The 21,922-nt window shown below is 44.5% G+C and overlaps 2 protein-coding genes and 1 long non-coding RNA gene across 8 annotated transcripts in view; 1 reads left to right on the top strand and 2 right to left on the bottom strand.

Moving 5' to 3' along the window:
- The window catches only part of SLC20A2 (solute carrier family 20 member 2), a 57,359-nt gene extending 41,322 nt beyond the window's left edge, over positions 1–16,037 (bottom strand). For 2 of the 4 annotated variants that reach the window (XM_010411737.3, XM_019293332.2), the window contains exon 1: positions 13,190–13,446. The gene's annotated coding sequence lies outside the window, so the exon portion shown is untranslated. Of the gene's footprint in view, positions 1–13,189; positions 13,447–15,941 lie in introns of those variants that run through there. The other 2 variants (XM_039550330.1, XM_039550329.1) reach the window with 2 other exon arrangements.
- On the bottom strand, positions 4,397–19,199 carry SMIM19 (small integral membrane protein 19). 2 transcript variants are annotated; one of them, XM_039550331.1, is made up of 3 exons: positions 19,013–19,186; positions 18,789–18,913; positions 4,397–5,970 (listed from the first exon to the last, which is right to left on the bottom strand). In XM_039550331.1, the coding sequence occupies exons 1-3, from the start codon at positions 19,174–19,176 to the stop codon at positions 5,918–5,920; spliced, it is 342 nt and encodes a 113-aa protein (XP_039406265.1). In that variant the 5' UTR covers positions 19,177–19,186; the 3' UTR covers positions 4,397–5,917. The 2 variants fall into 2 exon arrangements, with proteins under 2 accessions (XP_039406265.1, XP_010410045.1); XM_010411743.2 differs by lacking the exon at positions 4,397–5,970 and adding an exon at positions 16,708–17,619 and having other exon boundaries at positions 19,013–19,199.
- On the top strand, positions 18,027–21,612 carry LOC109146300. 2 transcript variants are annotated; one of them, XR_002048232.3, is made up of 4 exons: positions 18,027–18,438; positions 20,837–20,919; positions 21,255–21,329; positions 21,464–21,612. It is a non-coding gene; the product is annotated as an uncharacterized LOC109146300 (long non-coding RNA). The 2 variants fall into 2 exon arrangements; XR_002048231.3 differs by lacking the exon at positions 20,837–20,919.
- Positions 21,613–21,922: the final 310 nt, after the last annotated feature.

The raw sequence follows: 21,922 nt of genomic DNA, 5'->3' as shown, positions 1-21,922 counted from the left end.
GAATACCAGTAAAATGCATTTAGTCAGGAACAGAAATACAATAAAAACATCCAAAAGCTGCAGGATGTTGTTCCAGTTACACTGTGCCAACTTAAATAAGGTTACTGACCAGCCACAGGAGCTTCTGGGCTCTCACATACCTGCTGGTACTCTAAAATTGGGAGCCATAAGCACCTGGAACTGGGGACCCCGACCCTGCCTGGGAACCCTTATTTCCCCTCAATCTATAAACAAATAAAATAAAATTAATGAGGAGGAATGAAAATGGGTGGCAAATGGCTGCCCATAGTATCTCAAAGAAATCTAGCTCCTGTAATAACCTCTTCTTTCTGGTATTGAAGGCACCCATGACCATCTCCACAATGGGGGCCTTGAAGCAGGACACCACATGCCAACCATTACCTGGAAATCAGCCCTGAGGTCCTTGAGACTAACAGATTTAACACTGCTCTACCAAACACAGCATCTCTTCTTGGTGCTCTGGTAATTCTATTACACCCAATGAATACCAACAAAACTCTGAGCATCTGCTCTGCAGAGAGCTGCAAACACAGTTCAAGTTAAAAAAAAAAGCCAATAAAAGCACATCTGCTTTTGCATATTGGATAGCAAGCTCCAAAACATTCTGTTGTCTATCAGGATAATCTCCAAAAGAGATACGTCTGTGTTTCACTGCAAGAAAAACCATCTCAGCGACCCTCTGGGAAGTTTAATGTGGTAGACATAAAAATTAAGAAGTCATTTAGTATTCAGGGATGGAGCAACTCCTCTGCTCTAAGGAATCAAACCCCTTGGATGGGCTTTCTTGATGGCTCTGAACTCTGTCACCCTGTCATCCAAACTTTTTTTTTTCCTGCGGGTTCTCAAAGAGGACATCCCACCCCAGTTGGGGGACTTCCACTCCCAGTGGTCGAGGTGAATTAGCTGTGCTTGCACAGGCACGCATGGAGAGCTGCCATGTTACAGCATGTGACTCTGCTTGAGATCACACTTGTCTATGGAGTGAGCGAGCCCTGGGAAATGAAAGGGAGGAACCCACAAGTGGAATTGCTGGAGGCCAAGGCTGGCGCAGAGGATGACACAGGCTCTGGGTGCTGTGTGGCCTGGGAGAGCCATGCTGACTCCAAGCTCTGCCACAGCACAAGCCCATGTCAAGCCAGGAGAAGTTCAAAGGCAGCAACACAATTCTGAAGGAGCAAGGCTTTGGCCAGCGCTGATTCAAGCACTGCCCCAGTTACTGCTGGGAACTGGACTTGGATTGCCTGTGACTGCAGTCGATTGACTGGAGACTGAGTGTGCTTATGCCCCTAGTAAGACCAAGGAAAAGGGCGGACTAGTGTTCTGAGCCACTCTGAGCTTAATCTTCCCCTCCCCAGACCCATATCCAAAAAAACCCAATCAGCATGGGCACAGTATTATAAAAGCCTTGGCTACTGCTGACAACTCAAGGAGCTAACCTGACATCCTAACAGACCTGTACTGACTTTACACAGAACACAAAAACTGCCCATGAAACACTCCTGTGGCAATCCAAAAATATGCATTTTGAAAATTCAGAGGCTTATGCAAAGATGCCCTTGGTGAGAAGCCAGAGTGTGGTTGCCAAAAGTCAACAATGCAAATTTTTCATATAAAGGAAACCTGACACGTCCAGCCCCAGATTGCCTGCCATTTCCATTTCAGTTTGGGTTTCAGAGAACAACCACTGTGGAGCCTTCTGTTTGAGCCAGAAGAGATGGCTGGAGCTCCCTTGAGTCCAGCAACCCCCTGTCCAACAGAGCTGGAGTGAGTGAGTAGCTATCAACATGCCAAACCACACTGGCTGGCTCTCACCGACAACCTCCAAAATCGGTGTGGCCCACAGGACAGACCAAGCACTGCTGAAATGAGCTAGCTGAATGTCAAAAGAAGGGAAGGACCAGGGGTATAACCAGAGGAGGGACGACACCCACAGAGGTGTCAGCCAGAGTTATGGGGGTAAATGGAAGTAGATGACACCAATACACTGTGGCAATGGAAATTTTGCTGCTTTTTTTTCCCTATGAGCATTGCAGCAATAGAGATATAAAGGGGGAAACAGCAATGAAAGCGGTGACCTTGGCTTCATTTCACAGGAATAGGAGCCAAATATTACACCAGGAGGCTGGTGACCATGCAAAGCATGGCTTCTGCCAATTAATAGGCCTGTTTCCCCCTCAAAGTCCAAAAGCTGCTGATCTCTGTTCTTCTGAGTCCACATAATAGTCCACATCTGTGTCCTGTAGCCTTTGCTGATAGAGACATGAGGAGAATGATGGCGAAGCAAATACCTTGAGTTCCACCCACCAGGCAGCATTAACGTCCTGGTTGCTTCACCGTAGGTTGACAGTGCTACTGAAGCAAAGAAGTGGCCAACAGATTTGTCATGTAGGCTAGGGATTATACCACTGTCAATGCAACATGCCAAAGAGTGTCCCACAGCTGGGTTCCTGGCTTAGCAAACACCTCCAAGAGGACTTACTAAGGATGTGTGGTCATGTGAAGCAGGTAGAGAAAAGTTAGGCTTTATCTCTCATGGAGAGCCAGGGAGCAAACCCAGTGGTCCAGTGCCAATGTCCAGGTGGAGCACAATGAGTCTTCCTACAGGTTCAGGCAAGATAATGGGACACATGGACTGACAAGTGTATTCATCTTCAGAAAGAGCTTGAACAACTAGGATTTCCCTGCTTGACAGAGGCTGTAGGGAAGAGCAAGTTATTAGGCAGCAGAATACATTTGAGTACGTGGCACCAGCAAACAGGGCCAGTGGCTACTGTGCCTCATCCTCAGGAAAAGGTGCTCCCAACAGAGGCACGACGAGGACAGTGATGCGTTACAGCAGCCCGACAGCTGCCCAGAGGAGAAAAGATAGAATGGATGCTGCTGAGAGGGGCAGGAATAGCAAAAGGGATTCCATAAGGAACCCTCCCCTCTTCCCTGCCTTCTGGTGTGAGAATCAGAACTAGTCATGCCAGGATCCTGCTATGCCCACCATGGCTCAAGGTGAGACTTCTCTAGCCTATGCACTTCCCTCACAGAAAATGACCAACCCAACAAGGGGAATGGCACAGCACTGACACAGACCTCTCCACTCCACACAGGCACTGTGAGAAGAGCCACACCACTCCAAGGAAGGGTCCAAATTCCGGAATTAGCTGAAAAAATCAAGCAGAAAAGGAGAAAATAACCCCCCGCCCCCAAAAAAAAATTATGGCAGCCATGCATGACAACCACACCATGTCAAGAGTCCTCTAAAATATGGAAGAACATGCAGAGCACATTTCTTGCAAGACCCAGAAGGGACCACAGTCTACCTCTGTCATACTGATAAGGAAAATTTACTCACTGTTATCGATAAAACAAATGAGCAAGTAGATAATCATATAAATAAAGAACACTGAATACTCAGGCAAAAAGAATATAAAATATTTTTTCCCTTAAGGAAGTAACCAAGGAATCTAAAATTAATTTTAAAATGGTTGTTTCTTGTCACCAAGATTTTCAGAAGTCATACAAATCATTTCCATCTCTTCTACACATAAATTAAAAAGAGGAAAATTAACTATGCCATTTCTTTAACTATCAATCAGTTTCTCCGCTTTGAATTAAGCAGATGTTTAATTAAATGAAATGAATAAAATTATGTGAGGAGAACATTTACTCTGAAACAGTGGAATACATTACTCTCAAAATGGGCTTAATATTTCAATCAACACTGTCTCCAACCCTTTAACCAGATGTCTTTCACAATTTGATTTTTTCTTTAAAACTTCAGCAGACATGAAGATATCTTAATCACTTAAATTAATACAAGTAACTAAATAGATCACAATAAATTTGGGCTATATTACAAGTTTGTTTATTTCAAATCCAAAGCACTATGGTTTCAAAAGAAAAATAATCCTTTATAGTTTTAAAAATTTCTCGATCAAGCAAAAAGTATTTTACATTCTCTAAAGTAATCCAGAACCTGGACCATATTGTTAACTGATGTACTTTCAATCTGGGATATGCTGGTGCACAAATCTAATGTGAAATTCAGGGGTGCAGAAGACCATTCTCTATCTACTTTAAAACTGTCATCAATTACTAAAAGATCTATTTAAAATTTGAAAAAAATTACAAACTGATCCACCGGCTATTCTCATCCTGGGATTCTATTTTGACTGAGATTCTCTAAGGTTTATTCAGAAAACAGAGTAATTGCACAAACTCGGATGCACAGCTCTCCATCAAGAAAGTCTTCCACAAGAGCATGCAGAAACCCACACTGTGTCCCTCATGGGCAAACACCACGAGAGGAGTAATGCTGGGAGAAACTCTAGGTGAACACAGAGGTACAGGTAACACGAAGAAAACAAATGTGCAGATTTACTTGTTCCAGTCAACAACAGTAGCTAAAGTTTATTGATTTCAGTTTCAGCAGCTAAAAATCCATGAAAACATTCTTATATGATACAGACAATACTATCCCATATTCAGATTTCTATCAAAGTAATAAAATAAGCTAGGCTTTTCTCACAGTCATTGCAATTTACTTATCAATTAGTACAATAAAACCTATTTTAAAATGTAAATATTATAAAGTGCAAATAGTTTTTGTATCCCATTTAGCAGTTCGATTATATGGAAATATCTAAGTAAATATCTAAGTAAAGAGACTGAAAAAATATAACTGTTAGCTACAAAAATAGCTAGACACATTCTCAGCCACTGTCTCTCAACTGTTCTCTTTATATCCACTGTAAAACTATTTCCAACACACACTAATCACATCTATTCGGAAGAAACTAAAATTATATGATTTCAAACTATTTTCATTAGAAAAACAGTCCTTTAACAACTGCTTTTACTCTCCCATCTAATTATATACTCTTAAAGGCCAAATATTCAGTCAGTATACAAAAATAACCATAGCCTTTTATTAAGGATAAGACACCAGATAGGAGTTCATAAGAAAAATAAAGATGCTCTTTGCCTGCCTCTACCAGCAACACATTTCAATATAGGAAAATATATTTACTTTTTAAATTTTAAATACATACACGTCAAAGTCTTAATAAATTTGTATCAGAGACTTACTACAATTAGGTCTGTTCACAGCATCATTAAGTTGTTGGACTGCATGGCTAGTATTTCCTTGGAGATACTTCACGGGACAGCCAAGATGTTAAAAAAGCTACCTCTCCAAAAAGCTCTCTCCTAACTCAATAGTAAGTAATCTGCACTTATAACTCCACAGCCCTGACAAGAAATCTTATCCATCTAGAACATTTTTCTGACCAGCAGTCAGATAAAAAAGATAAAATTGATTAATATTTGATTCTGACGTCTGTCTAAGGACACCATAAGAACAATACATTATAAGGTTACTCAAATTAGAGGGCTAGCTCTATTTTTTTTCTTTTACCTATGTACCTGTCATACTTTCTATTCAAAGGCTGTTTATTAAATATAAGCAAAACCCCTAGCTTCCTATTTTGTAATGGTGTGAGCTTCTCCGTATTCAATGTATGTTTCAACAAAAAAAAAACCAAATTGATTTCAAGTACAAAGCAGCAGCTATCTCATCCACAAATAAAAACTACAGCGATGTTCTGCTCTTCCTAAAACAAGCTTGAAGCCATGATTATATTAAAGACACAGATGTGAGGGGATTTTTCAACTTCCAAACAGACATGCAAACAAAGTATTACAGTTCAGGGGTGCAGGTAAATGAATAAGCAAGAAAACTACGTGACGTTTGTGCAGCGTCCTCTCAAATCCTGCAATCCCTTCTAGAAAGTCTGGGTCTACATCTCCCTCTTCTTTACTCATGTTCTTCTCTCATGGCTTGGTCTCAGAAACTTTCCATGCCTGTAACGGAAACTTGAGCCAACTTCTTAAATGTATGATTTCTTCATCTCCACTCATCATCCACTTCTGTTTCTGAGAAGCTCCTCATCATGACACCTGTATCTCAAGAAGCAAAACAGGAAACATCACAGGGATGAAGCAATGAAAGATGAATAATAATATGCCTCTGTGTCTTTAATAAAATCCCAACTTTCATTCAAGTTCCTTTTAGGAAATCAGAGTTCCTTTCACAAGTGCAAAGCTTACAAACCTAGTTTGGCAAAACATCGCGTGCCAAAAATGGGGTAACCAATGGAATCTCCCAATCTGCACCTCTGATCCTGACACAATGAGCAGGAGAAATCCTGTACCAGCTAGCCTTACATACTGTGGAAAATATTATCGGGTGCCAAGCTTGCAGAACTAGTCTGCGGCAGCCAGCTCAACTAAAAGAAACTGCTGACCCATCTGCTGACTTACCCGCTACTGCAAACAATGCCAGTTATCTTTACCCAGAACTCATTTGTCCAAGTAGAGCTCTAGCCCACAAGTGAGCTGAAAAACAAAGATGTAAGTAAGCCTCTCCTCTACTTTTCCCATTGCTCCCTAATCTACACAACTTCCACAGCACACAGTTTGTGTGTTTAAACACTTCTCAGGTACAAAAGAAGACAAAGCTTTCTCTGCATTACAGCAGCTTAACTACAAGGTGACAAAGGCCTAAGGTATTTTCAACCTGTCATAAAATCTGGCACTGGGGTGGAGGGCACACACCTCTCTGTTTCTGCCATCCAAAACCTGGGACCAAGCTGGCCCAAAGCCAACAGCAGCACAGTTTAGAGTCTAACAACAAAACAGCAAAGGGATGACTCATCTGCAAAATGGAGACACAGCCATCTTGTGTCCAAAGATGCGGCCTAAACCATTTGCCTGCCTCACAATTTTGCCTGAATGCTGAATGAGGGGGTACTGAAGAATTATTTCTGCAGCCTCCCCAGCCATGAAGCCTTCGGGGTAGATAAGCAGGCACCAAAACCATTCTGCCAGCCAGCTCTCAGTGAAACAGAAGCATGAAAGCAATTTTATCTCTCCCTTTTAGGGTTAAGGCCATCTTTAAATAAACATTAGCATCAAAACCACTTTGTACCAGAAGCAGAGCAGACCCTACATCTTATCAGTTACCACCTAAACTTCTCAGAATTCCATATCCCATCTAAAATCATTCCTTCTTCTGCAGAAACACTTGACAGCAGCATGGTCCATACGCATGAATCAGAAAGACAGAGTAGTCCTTCACCAACTCCCTGTGAAACAGGGAGTCATTTTGGCTTTCTTACAGCAGAAATGAGGGACAGCTGTAGGGACAGAGTCCCACCAGAGCAAAGTCTTAGCTTTGGTTCTTGCACATCACAGTCAAGAAAATAACTAAGCCTTAGACAGTCAAAGCAAGAAACCCTCTGAGAGTGCTCTGGGTATTACAGAAACAACAACTTTTAAATAACTGGAGAGAAATGTATTTGTTGTGCTGGGATTACAGGTCAAAGAAAAATACATATTCCCTCAATTCTGAACTCTTGATTAAGTCCTTACCTTCAAAAGTGCTTAGAAGGCAAACAATCCTGAAAGCTTGAGCCTCAGTGATCATGCCTGCTACTGAGACATGCTACTGCCTACTCAGGAAAGGTAATTATCACAGATTTCAAGAGTTTACAAGCTTTAAAAAGCACTAAAGCTGAGGCAGCCACAAATGTCCACCTGTCAGGACATTCAAAACGTGTCCATATACCATCCAATTATTTTATACCACAGTGACTCTTAATCTTTTATCATTATGATCACTGTATACAAGAAACAGAAACTATGATTTTACTGTTTTGTAGTCATCATAACTCCATATTCTCTCTGCGCAGCAGAAAGTAACTAAGGACAAGTAATTCAATCTATTATTGACATCCTCACTCATTATTCAGACGTCTACAGTCAGGATATGCACCATATAGACCATAAGACATCCAGGCCGCTCACTGTTGCATGCAGAAAGAGAACTGCAGGAAAAGATTAATAATTGTCAAAAAGATCTGATGCTGGCTGCCACCTGAAACAACCGAGGAATTTTCAGTTTTCTTTTGAAGAGACAATTTACTGGCAGGCTGGTACTTCTAACTTTGATCTTGCTTCCTTCCAACACCAGCAGAAGCTCAGTAACAGAAGTTCTGAAGCTTTGTAGCTCGGTAACAAAACACAGAAACCTCCCAGAATGTTAACTCAATTACAGTATTTTGGCAAGGAAGCCTTCCCCTTATACCCTGGGGAAAATCTTAAGAGATTAAACAGTGCATGTTTTAAAAGCACACATGCCTCAATTATGTGGTGTAACTCTTCATGCACCTAACTGATTTGAGAGAAAAAATATTCTACAGCAACTTGCTTGCAAGACTGAAATTGTTCCTTGTTTCCCAAGGAAACAATGGTTATATAACCACGCCGATTGTCCCATGCACAGAACGTAAACCACAAGGCCAATTTCAACCTAATCTCATGCAGAAGCATGGAGATTTCACAGGTGCTCAATTCCTACAGCAGACTTGCAAAATAAGTAACCAAGGCAGCCCCCTGAGCAACACATCTGGTTCACAAACATCAGGGCAACAGCATGTTTTGATTAAGTATACCCAAGAACTACAAGGAAGTGAGAAGCTGCTCAGGCACTGTGCTGCTGGGAGAATCAGGGATGCTAACAGTACTGCTGTGTAATGGAAAGAGAGAAAGAAGGAAAGATGTGTAAGGTACCACAGTGCCACCAAAACCAAGAAAGCTGCAGGGAAGTCTTATCTTCACTAGTTCAAGTGCTCACAGAGCTACCTTTGAACCTATGGAGCAATACAGCAATGCCTTATGAGCCCATCACATCTTCCATCTGTGTGGGCTGCTGCTGACATGTCAGCAGGCAATTCCCAGGATTCATTAAAGGCACTTGGACAACAGCTCTCCTGTTTCACCAATGAGAATCTGGAAAAGCAGACATACACTGCAGCTCAGGTGGCCTCAGAAAACCCTAAAAAAAATATGTGCTTCTCAAACCCTTTCAACAAGATCCTACCCAGGCAGCGTAAGCTAAGCATTGCCACAACAAGTCAGATTGCTGGTCCATTTGTTTGAAAATCTTGCCTCCTGTGATCAGGACCAGATGCTTCAGAAGGTGGAACAGCTCAGGTAGTGAACAATGATGTAATTCACCCAAAAGGGAAATTCCTTCCTGACCTCATCAATTAGCATGAAGGTTTATGCGCTTAATTTATTTTTAATCCTATTTACTGCAACTCTGGACATTGTTGTTATATATATATAAATGCCCAAGTCTGCTTGGAATCCGACTAAACTTCTGCCCTCGGTAATATCGTGCCGTGTATTTATGCCTAATTTCAAATGTACTGATTTTCAATGTCATTTAAATATCCCTTTGTTCTTGCACTATGGGAACTGGCATAGCCCCTAACCACCTCTGTTCCCCTTCCAAGAGCTCCAGCCTGCCTTGCACTCTAAATTTCCATGCCACACTACGCCCTATGACAGAGCAGGAGCATAATCTGAGGATCTTTAAGGCAACAACTGAGCAACTCCTATCAGGTATCTAGCAACATTTCTTTAAGCTACGTTTCTGGGATCTGCAGGAAACTTGGCAGTTCCACCACGATTTCAGCAGGCCCTACCCTTTCTAGATCTTGCAAGCTCACTTTTATGATGTTTTCCACTCCAGGGCTGCCACCCTTATAAGTAAGATGTTTTGCTCTATGTTGTGCCCTTCAAATCCCCCCTTCAAGATTCTGATAAATTTACTTAGAACAGACAACAAGCATAACTATGCTGGGCTTTTTAAGGGCTGCACAGGAACCTCTCTGAGCAAAGAACTGCCCTCTCATCTCCATGCCTGAATAAAGAACAGGGTCCAACCATGCAACGCCAATCCCATTCTGCTCTTGGCTGATGTTCTTGTGGGGTGCAGGTTCCCCTGTGCAATAACTTTAGGCTGTGTTGCTACTTTTGTTCCTTATGGATGAGCTCATGACATATTCATCATTATTATGCCAAGTACTTATTAAAGCTCCAGTGCTCTCTGCTGTTTCTGCTCATACAAGATGTGCAACATGCATCGAGGTATAAAGCCACACCTTCATTCAATAAAAGTTTGGTGGGGAAAAAAAAAAGTTATATACACAAGCAGCAGACAAGAAAGGGAGACTCTTAAAACACACTTGAAGTTCTGGATCCTCTTGTCTCCCCAAAACACAGTACTGCTTTCAGTCATTACGTGGGCTGCATTTTCTTCTCCAAGCCTTTGAAGTTAAAACTTTGTTCTTAGTCTATAAGTCTTCAGGAGAGAAAGAGAGAAAGGCTGGTATCTCATGGGAAGATGGCCCCCCAAGGAGATGCCAGAGTTGCTACAGCATCTGTGAGAAATACCACACAGTCATCACTGTTTTACCACAAATGTTGTTATTATGGGTTTGGAACTGGTGAGTTATGGCAAGAGAATACTTCTTTGCCTCAACCAGAATGAAAATTACACCATTTCATCCCTCTTTGGAACAACCTTCAGGCAAGCAAGAGGTTGAGAGATAAAGCCTGTTCCAGCTTATGGTCCAGAAACAAATGGTGTTCTTTAATGATCAAAATAGCACTAACAGAACTGGTAACAGGCACCACTTTGTCAACAGCTACCTCATTAAAATAATCCAAACACATGCAACATTTTTCTCTATTTGAGTATCAGAGACTGATTAGTCAATAAAGTGACAGGTCTCATAATGGCAGTAAAATTGTCCTTCAGCATATTTCTCAAGGACCTCTCCATGCTTGTTAATAGTTATAGCAATCTTAGAAACTCTGTTTCAGAGCAAGGATCTTGACACTTTCTTTCTAGGAGGTCATAAATGCTTTCCTGTTCTTCTGTCTCACATGTGAAAAGACAACATACTGAGCTGGGTAACTTGTACAACGCTCTTAGGCAATGCTCAAAGAGTGGTCCAAGCCACAAGGTTCAGAGCACTGCCACACCAGCATCACCAGGACCTCTGATCAGCCATCGAGTGGTTTGCCTTTGGCATTTCAGAATGTGCTGAGGTTGAAAGGGAAGACAGTAATGATACAGAACAATTCTCCCATCAGCAGTGGCAAAAGTAATCTCAGAGGCACAGAGTGCAATGCTTTCACCACTTTGGGGTCATTACTGACTGTGAAGTCAAAAAGAAGTGATATTTTCTGTTTGTCACACACAGAAACAGACTTCGGGTACAGAAACTTTTTTAACAGACTCAACTAAGGTATTTTTGGTTGCTAGAATTCTCAATCTGTTGTGATAAAATTAGCTTTAAATAAATGTACAATACAAGCAGTACATACTTTGCCTAAGAAAAAAACCCACTGGCCACTTACAGATCATGTGAACTCAGTTATTTAGCTGAGCTAAAAACATCAATTATTCTGAGCCTTATCTGACTGTAGATTTGGATCTGTTTAACAACAGCACTGCCACATATCAAAACACATGACAACCCACTGCTCTTTACTAAAGCAAGGAAAAATTCCTGCAAACAATGGTTGCTGCCATTTAACAACACAGTCATGAAGAAAAGAGGTAAGAATGAAAAAACTGCACCTCTGTCTCTATCCTTCCAACCTTCCCCTGAAAAGAAAAAGCAAGTCTTCCTCTTCTGTCAGCCCACCCTTCCTTCCATATTACAGTGTAACAAAACGGGTTGCCTTTGACTATCACTCCCTGATGTCCAACAACCAAAGCTATGGAAGATGATATTTTTACTTTTTTCCCCCCTGCAAGGTTTGCATCAATCAGTAAAAGTTCTGCTCTGTTCTTTCAGCCAGTGTCACAGAACCTGGCTCTGTACTGCTTATCACCATGATCCAAGCAACAGCAAAATAGTTGTTCAAGCATACCTAGTACTCGGTGCTGGGTAAAGTTCACAGCAGCTGTTTGAGTCCCAGAAAGACATCTGAGAGAAGCGCCATAAATAACGACATCACATGGAGTCTCCCATTGCACAACCCACATACATCTTTCCAGCTCAGGAATTTACACCTCACACCCTATGCTGTCAGTCAAGAGCATATTACAAACCATGTTTCCAAGATGATCCAGAGGATATTCTGGAAAGTAATACAGCCCTCCTGTTGGCTGAGTCTTTTCAAAATACCTGTTCTACTCTATTAAGAAAAAGACAAATGTTGCTATTATCCTATCAAAACCATGGTATTTCTCAGGAGCAAGCTGTAGATCCACGTGTGCATTTTATACATCATGGATGTCCAAAATCAGTTCCAGTAAGTCTGACAGCCTGGCAGAAACTGAAGGGGACTAGTCCTTTGCAGACTCAGGATCTAAGTTCTCCTTCAGATATGCAAATGTAAAGTATTTTCTCAGACTACAGTTTTAGTAAACCCCAAATTTGAACAGCCTTTTTTCAAGATTAATTCATTTTACTGCTAGATTAAAATTAAACAAAATTCTCTTAAAACACCTCATTCCTAGGCATCTGCAAGGAAAGAAACACTTTTCAAAGCAGTGCCTAGCTATAATTGAGAAAGAAAGAAGATATATAGCTATTTCATAAAAATGAGATTTTTTTCCTGGAGTTTTGCCACAAATTGCCTTCGAGGGCTTGGTTCAGAAATTCCAAAGTGAGTTTATTGTTTTTCTTATTGAGAACTAATTCCTTTTAGCAATTCTGTTAATCTTGGAGTTTGAAGTTATTTTTATTAAAGTAACGCCCAGAGTTTAGATATTCCATAAAAAGATCAGGAATTATTTTTATTAAAGTAACACCCAAAGCTTAGACATTCCTTGCAAAAATAAGGCAAAGCACCTTCATTCTTAAAAAGGTTCTTAGTCTTTTCAAATCAAACACAGATTTCACAGAGAAAACTGAGCACTTAGAAGTTTTATCAGCCATTTTTTATCAGAGAGTTGAGGAAAAAGTAATTAAGGCAGGATTTTTCTGCCTAAAAAAATCATGAGCCTTTTGCTCCTAACAGAACATGTGTCTTTTTTTTCCCTCTCTTCTTGCCCTCTGTTATGGAAGAAGTAGTACCAATTCCCACTCCCTGATGTCAGATTCCTCATGAGACATTTGTGCTGGCTTTGGGCTGTTCTGCCAGTAGTTAGTATCTCAGGTCATCCTCCGGATCCCTCAGCCAGCAGGGAGTCCCATCGACCCAGGCAATGCCAGTTTCCTATGGAGCTTGTTAGACTACAAAAACTTGGATCACAGCCCTTAACTCTTATGCCACAACAGATGCAGGGCTGCAAAGCGAAGGCTCTTACCTCCATTCTCGAGGGCCAGAGGCACTGAAACCTTCTGCTCTTCAGTGGCAGCTCTGTCTCAAGGACAAGATCGAGCACTACCTTTTTGTTTGAGTGACTACGTTAATAAACAACACCCAGGTTCCTCACCATGACTCAAACACAGTTAAAGTGTTTGGAGGGGAAAGGGAACGCCTTTTGATCACTACTTTTGATCTGGAGCATAAGCAACCATGACTGAAGACTCGACTTTGTCAGCAAGCCTCCTCCAAATGCTGGTGCTCTTTAGGCATAACAGGCCAAAGACATCATGGATTTAATAACACGTTTTCTAACAAGGTGCTGCTTCCCTGTTGAAGAAGGCACGCAATGTCAATTTTCAATCTCTTTAATGCAGAAATTAGGGCTGGGGCAAAATCTTTTCAATTCCTCCGAAAGAGATGTGAAATTGCAACATCCCCACCTTTCTCCCTGCAGCGTGTATAATTTCAGCTTGCTCAATAGCAGCAGCACTCCTGAGTTCAGGAGGACTTTAAAAGGAGCGATTAAGCTCACGGAAGTAAGCTAACATGAATAAACTGCCCAGGCAACAGGGAAACATTCCAGAGCCCTGTGCTGTCACCAGGCTTTTGGCCAATGCTGCTTAATCATATATGCAAAACATAAATTACAGAAAGATGCATCACTGGTTAGAATATTCTCAATTAATACTTTTGCATTGTGCTGAAGAAGCTTCCCCTACAAACTGTCCTCAGACAAAAGCACTGGGATCTTCTCCCCATTTTCTATGCTTCCACCTGGCATCAGCAGTACAAGTGGTACAGCAAAGGCTTCCTCTGTGGGTCCTCTCAGTGGATCAGGCAGTTTTGGAAAGGAAATTTGAGAGCAAGTTTAGGACCACTTGAGCATCACTCTGCTGAGATTCCTAACTCCTATGGCTGACTATAAGGCATCATGGCAGCTGCTGCAGGATATGTTCTCATCTGGGCTCGGCCGGCACATACCAGCTCATACTATCCGGGCATGTAACACTGGACTGAAACTCAAAATGCTTGTGGCACAGAGGAGGATATTTTCACTACAAGGCCCTCAGAATTTACGACGTCTCCTTTAAACACAGACATACTCATAGCTTAAATATTTAAGACCCTCTTGAGCCTTGTCACAGAATTTATATAGCTCTATCCAAAAACCTTTGATCTTCTGTGCGGCGCTGAGTAAAAAACCTAGCCAGCCACATTTTGGGTTACGAGCAGAGAGATGACTTTTCCACCACTTAACAGAAGATTATAGTTTTCACATAAGATTATAGAGTCATGGTTGTAACGCCATCTGAAGACTGCATTTACAAAGATCTGACATTCAGCAGCTCACATGGAGACAACAGAGTGGTCAGATTCTCAGAAACACCGGAGTTATAATTAAGAGCAACTAGTTAATGATTTTCTGCAGTATCTTACAGATGTAAAGTTTTAACTGCTTAGAAAGCCTTCCCTCACATGCTTCATGTGATCAGGCACCACTAAATCTACACATCATAATAGCTTTTAAAACAGTATTGGGTAAGCTAGATAGAGTTCCCCCTGTACAGCATTCTCAAAAATAAACGCAACTGAAGATAACTTTGGCCCAATTTTTGTTAGGTCATAAACTTTCCCAATCTGAGACATCTGAAATTCTGCACGAACAAAGTTCCATGAGAGTTTGAGAATCTGCTCCCATGCATGCCTGTAAGCCTGACTACTAAAAACGAATGCAAAAAAAAATACTGTCTCTCTATCCTATCTGTCTTTGCTTTTAGGCACTGATTTTTTCCTACATGCAGAATCATGAATTAACAGGTAAAAATCAGCAGAGACATTTGAGGTAAAATTTCAAAAGCTGACTACACTTTCCATCCCAACACATACTTGTACTGTACAGCTGAAATACAAACCCCGCTGCAGAACAGGGCATAGTTTCACTGGGACAGAACTTCAGTCGCTGCACTTGCCAGGAAAACAAACCACGAGCTGCCCTTTGCTCATGGCTCAAGCAGTGTTCTTCGAACACCCTAGCACACGCAAAAGGTACGGACCCCGGAAAACCTTTTGCTTTTGGTACTTCTCCTTACAAGCTTTTTGTTCTGGACAAGTAACTTTGTGAGATGCTCGTGCCACTGCCTCGGGTCCATGAATACAAACGAAGCCGCACGCTGATCCAGATTTCTAAGCCCTTCACGGTGCTTTCAGCAGAGCTGAGAAGCAAACGGTGAAATTATTATCTGCAGCCCGAAAGACGGCTGTGCTGGCTGAGCGGCACGGCGCGGGTTCACTCTGCCATGCTGCTCCACTGAAGCGAGCGGAGCCGCACCGGGCGGCTGCGGCGGGCACCGGCGCCGGCAGAGATGCGCCATTGGAAAGGCTCCGTTCCCTGCCCGCCCGGGTGGGCAGGGCCGGTGGGAAGGAGGGAGGGCTCAGCTGTGCGGACAGCCACGAGCCCCCGTGCCGGGACATCGCTGCGGAGCCCGCGGCGCGAACCAGGGCTCGGGACACGCGGGGAGCGCTCCCGCTAAGGATGGAGCGGAGAGCCCGCCCGGCCCGGCGGCGGCACGCAGCCCGCCCGCGGGGATGGAGCCGGACCCGGACACCCCCTTCCCGCCCCTGACCGTGCTTTCTCCTCGGGCGGCCCCTTCCCGCCTCGCCCCGGCCCCCGGCGAGGCGCCCCCTCCCCTCCCCTCGGCGCGGACGGGGCGCGGGGGGCGGCGGGGCGAGGGCGGCGTGGCCCCACTCACCGCCCGGCGGGCGCTCCGGCCTCCGAGCAGCAGCGGCGGCGGCGGCGGCGGCAGCAGAGGCGGCAGCAGAGGCGGCAGCAGAGGCGGCAGCAGAGGCGGCAGCAGCAGCCGGCGCGTCCCGGAGACGGAAGCGCGGGAGGAAGTGAGGTCGCGCGGAGGGGAAACGCCGCCGTTTCCGGGGGGTGGAGGGGGATGCGGACCGGGGGTTTCCTCCGCGCCCGGGGAGCTCTGCTGGACGTGGATCTCCGCACCTCGTAAACCCCGCCGAGTGACGGGGACGTGTTGCGGAGCCGGGTCATCACACGGGTACAGTACCGTGGGAAGGACATGGCACCGGCAGCCCCGGGGCTCCGCGCCCTCCCCGCTCCCGTGGCCGCCAGCCCTCGGCCCCGCGGAGTGACCCTGCTGTTCTCCGCGGTCACACGCGAGGAAGCTGTCACAGGGGCCACCCTTCACCCGAAGGAGCCTTTCTATGGGGCAAACCCACCGAGCTTTCTGCCACTGTCAGTTCTGCCCAATTCACGTTTTACAGTCCCTACAGACACTGAAGTACAGATCATTTCAATATAGTAAAATTTGGTGCTTAAAGCAGTTTCTTCATATCCAAATGGAGCCGCAGTGCTGCTCACCACTGCTCCAAGACTTAATGTATTTCAGCGCAGAGTAAGTGAAAACCTCTGGACACACAGCACCCAGTGCTGTGCTGGTTGTTCATCACTTGGCCAGCTCAAGTTGTGTAACCTTAGGAATTACAGCATGATACGTCTTCAAGTAGTTTTCATGATTAGATCCTTTTATTAAGAAGTAACTTCTGCAGAATCCTTTAAATTAACTGATTTTGAGATCTACCTAAAAAGAAAAAGTAACTGTAGTGTGAAGCCTCTTCTGGATAAGCTGTGACCTGCTTATACAGATTTTTATAGACAGACCCATTCTTTACAGCAATTTGACTAAATTAAGCTAACCACCTTTGCTATTAACATTATAGTAGTGGCTTTAAGTGTCTTCTAGACGTGTAGTTCACTGTGTCATTCTCAAAGTTTCTCCAGGAAATGTTCACAGTACTGCATACACAACTCCCAAATAAACAGAGAGCGGAATTTTTTGCACTACCACCAGCGACACTGTGGGCTCTCAGAGCTGTTCACCAGGCACTAAGGCCACAGTGCCTTCATTCACACTTATTGACTGTAATCAGCAAATTCAACAACTCATGATCCAGGAATGCAAGGGTTTCCAGGCAGATAGGTACTGCCTTGCTTTCTCTAGGGTGCTGTTGCCAGAGAAGGTAGGAGCTGATTTCCAAGGTGCTAGCAGAGAGAGAAATAATTTCAGACATTGGTAAGACTGCATTTCCTATCCTCAGGTTCCTCTGAGCAGGTCTGCCCTGTGTTGGAGACTTTCATGCTGAATGTTCCAGTAGGCACTCACTTTACCTCACAAGGGCTCAGAGAAAAGCTACTAAGAACACAGTTTTAGGGACAGTCCCCTTCCTTTCCCCCTCGCCTTCAGCTATGTATCAATTAAAAAGCATTGAAAATAGCTCCACATTGACTCTTAAAATCAGCACTGGATATACATCCTGAGTTCCTACAGAACTGTGGGCTTCATTCCACTGAGAGCTGTACGCTTTCAGTCTGTTTTGGTGGCTGCTGCTGCTGCTGTTCATACTTCCTTGCTGAAAAAAAGAAACACCAATCAACACCAATTACACAATTTATTATATATATTATTATTATTACTATTATTATTATTATTTATTACATACATGTATATATATGTATACATATATGTTTGTATATACTTGTATAACTATGACAACAATCAAGAAGCAGACTTGATGTCAGAGAACATAATTCCAGCCACAGCCACACAAGGGAAAGTTTCAGTCACCATGTGGAACTTCACCTTTAGCATGTGGCCTTGTAAATGCTGAACAGTAGTCATAGCAAAATGTCAGTAAATCCATGACAGAGAACTATAATTCCGTTCAGGTCCTTTTATTAAAATAAAAATAAATAAAATTAAAGGCTATGGCTTCAGAAGTTCTATTAGAGATGACCTGAACGACTCAATAGTCACAAGGCTGATGTCCGCATTTCTCATCTCAATATACAAGCCACAAGCTAACAATGACATTGACTTCAGAATTAATCTGGCTAGCAAGGTAAAGCGAGATCAAAGACTTGTGCAGTGATACCAACACCATGAGCAAATGCCAGCAGGCATTCTACTGTAGGAAGAACATCCAATTTTGTTCCTACAGACTGCAATGGCCTGGTGTAAGAATCTCTACATCGGGTCTTTGCATTTAAAAGGTGGTTTCAGATCACTAAGGTTTTTTTTGCTGTATTTCCTCTAGGCATGCATGTATGGCAGATGTGAAGCAAGGTCATGTGTTTCTCTGAATTGGACTACTGGAGTATGAGGGGCATGGGGCTCTTTCCTGCCTCCATCCTGACCTTCACCATTAAGACGGGAGCAGCAACACTTGTTGGTAAAGTTCTCATTTATTTTCAATTTATGTGGTTGCATTACTCATGATTCCACAGTCCTCTCAACTTTTACAAATCCTCCCACGTTTTGACAACATCCAGGCCTTTCCAGCTCTTTCAAAGTGTAACATGGGATTCGTTTTGACATTTGCTTTAAGATAATTGCACAGCTGCTCCCTCGCTCCGTACTTCCTCACGCAACAGTCCTGCGGCCCTGGCTGCTGCAGAACCCCTGCTCAACGTGCCACACGACCGGGGGCGTTCCCATTGCACAAGGCCCGAGGCCACCGCTTTAGGAACGGCCCCCAGCAGCCCGCAGGCCCGGGGGAGTCCCCTCCTCCCTCTGACTTACCGATGGAGTACATCTCCAGCTGCTGCCGCAGGCGGATCTTCTTCATGCTGTCGTAGAAGTTGGGCTCGGGCGGCGTCTCGGCGGCCGGGGGCAGGGTGAAGATGCGCATAATCCTCCTCTTGTTCCTGCGGGGAGGGAGCGCGGCGGTGAGAGGTGTCGCCCCTCCACGTGGGGGCCCCGCGGGAGTCCCCGCCCCGCCCCGCCGCGCCAGGGCCTCCTCTCACCGCCGCGCGTAGACGAGGAGGGCGAGGCTGGCCAGCACCACCAGCAGGTACACGTTGGTGGCCTCGTTCCACGCCTCGTGCACCGAATAGTCGATGGCACCGCCGTCGCCCAGCGCCGCCGAGGCGCCGCCGCCGCCGCCCGCTCCGGCCCCCACCGCCGCCATGGGGAGCGCGGCCGGCAGGGGCGGCCCCACGCGGGCCCGGAAGTGACGCCATGCCGGTGTCGGGCGCCATCGCGGGGGGGGCCCCGCGGGGCGCGGAGGGCGGTAATGGAGGTGATAATGAAGTGTGCCGGAGCTTTAGTGCCGCTGCTTGCCAAAATGTGTACAGTAAATAATTGGTTAGTCGGCGGGCCTGATGTGTGGGGCACCGCCGAGCACCTGGGCTTGTGCAACTCTGAAAGAAATCACAGAATCAATGAGGTTGGAAAAGAGCTCTGAGACCATCGAGTCCAACCTGTGGCCGAGCACCACCGTGTCAACCAGACCATGGCACCAAGTGCCGCATCCCGTCTTCCCTTAAGCACCTCCAGGGACGGTGGCTCCACCACCTCCCTGGGCAGCCCATTCCAATGTCTGATTACCCTGTCTGTGAAGAAATTCCTCCTAACGTGCAAGCTAAACCTCCCCTGGTGCATCTAAAGACCACGTCCTCTTGTCCTGTCATGGGTTACCTGGAAGAAGAGACCAACCCCCACCTGCCTACACCCTACTTTCAGGGAGCTGTAGGGAGAATAATCAAGGTCTCTTTCAGGTGTATAATTACTGGCTTGTTGCACACTGGGTAACAAATCAAAATTTTCTGGACTGTCTGTGAGGCCTTGGTGCACCTTCCCACACTTTCATTTCCCCTCCAGCTACCAGACCCTTGGGGAGAGGACACGCAGAGGGGAGCACTTCTCTCCCAGGGGAAGGGGCACCAGGGATATAAAAAGTCTTTTGGTTTTGCAGTGCCAGCGTCCAAGGGGAAAGGCACAGATGGGTGTGGGGCCAGGAGAAGTGTGAATTCAGCAGCTCTAGGAGCCGGGCAGGCATGGAGTCATCTGGCTGGGCTGGTGCTCATGCAGCAGCAGTGGAATCATGTGGAATGTAGTTCTATGGTGTGTGGTGTCGAAAGAATAAGAGGTTCAGATTGTCATGAGCTCTCGCTTTTCACACAGGAATTGAATGTGACAGTTAAAATTTGTCAAAATAGAAAGAGTGCTTTCCGAAAGAGTTTGCCTTTTTTTGTTTGTTTGTTTGTGCCAAAATGGGAGTTGCTGGATATTCAGATGCTGGAATAACATCGCTTAATCAATGGTCCATATGCTCCTGATACCAAAAAGCACAAAGCAAGTGTTTCAGCTCAGAACCTTGAAAAGTTTCCTGAACTGCTTAATGAGATGCAGGTAAACTTGGTTGCTCTAACACTCACATACACACCAACTTTTTTTCCCTACTGCCTGATGTGGAATGTTTGAGCTACATGGGAGGTTAGGTGTGCTTTTCGCTAGGACCTTCTGCTTCTTTCTATCCACCTCTGCTCCTGATACTTCCTTTTACCATAGCTTCCTTCAGACACTAGAACTGCTACAATTTAGACATCAGGGATATGGTTCATGTCCCTCTGCTTAGCGTGTATGTGGGGTATGTGCTTGTGTTACAGTTATCTGTCCTCACCCTTTATAAGACAATAAAGGGGGAAAACCCAAGTATTTTTAGGGCATGATTTACCTAACCTATGTCAAACATTCAGAATCACACCTCCTGTGCCCAGGAAATGCTCTGATCCCTTACTGAGTGGAAGGAGTCCAGACACCTCATTTGGATGGCACTTACTTTGCAGATGTCTAATCAGCCTGGGGAAGTTCTGTCCTTTGGGGAGCTGTGTTCTCACTGCAAGATGTTCCAAGTCTTCCTCTTTCCATGGTATGGAATAGATTCACTTTAAGAGGCCTTAGACCAGGACATAAAAGAATATGAGTGAAAATGACAATATAAAAAATAAAAACCTGAGGCAATGTTGTCATGAGAAAAGTGCCCCACATGGTGTGGGAAAGGAGGATAGAACAGCAATTAGACATAATTCTAGGTCATTAAATTGGGATGGCACCCTTGCACAGAACTGTGGAAACCACTAAGAGAGATAAAAAAAAATTCACTTATGCAACACGACAAAAGACAGTTAATTAAGCATGGTTTCACAGGGATTTTAAGCAGTTTCTTGTGAAGTTGAGGCTTTTTTGTTTGCTTTGCTTTTTTAGTATGTTGAACCTTCCTGCTAACAAGCCTGACAAGAAAGCATTACACATCTTTGAAGAAAAGTGGAAAGAACAAACGTGCGTAACTTCAGTGCTCTTTATATTGCATTACTATCTCTAGACCTCAGCTGAGATCAGGCTTCCTTGTTTGAGGAGGAGAGAAGCTGTATGTAAGCTGTAACTAAAGGCACTTTTTTGTATTAACCCTGCAGCCTGCTCTGGACAACCCAGGAAAGGACTGGAATGCCCCAGGATGCTGCACACAGCTTCCCATACGGAGGAAACCAAGGCCTGCATCCACAAAGCATGACCTCAGGTCCTGGGATTTTCTCTGCAGCCTCCAGCACACAGAAACAGACTGCCTCACTCAGCATTGCCCAGTTCATTTGATTTAATGAAATGCTTGATTTAAGACTTTGATAATCCACCCACCCCCAACCTACAAGACAGGCAGAGATAGATTTTCTTCTTCCATATACCCCTCTGGATTTAGTAAATGTGAATCAATGGGTAGGACAGGGTTAGATTGAGGAGCACAACATCTGATGCTGCCCTGAGTGTGACAGCCTTGCAAACCTGAGGAAAAGGGGTGATCTTCCCCTTATTGGCCTGTAGAAATAGGAGTTCTGGGAGTGCAGGCCTTCTGCATGACTTCCTTGAGGAATCTGGCT

The sequence above is a fragment of the Corvus cornix genome, chromosome 4 (assembly GCF_000738735.6).
Source record: "Corvus cornix cornix isolate S_Up_H32 chromosome 4, ASM73873v5, whole genome shotgun sequence".
NCBI classification, from domain to species: domain Eukaryota; kingdom Metazoa; phylum Chordata; class Aves; order Passeriformes; family Corvidae; genus Corvus; species Corvus cornix.
Note: the sequence above shows the minus strand (reverse complement) of the source record. Positions and strands in the feature narration are given on the sequence as shown.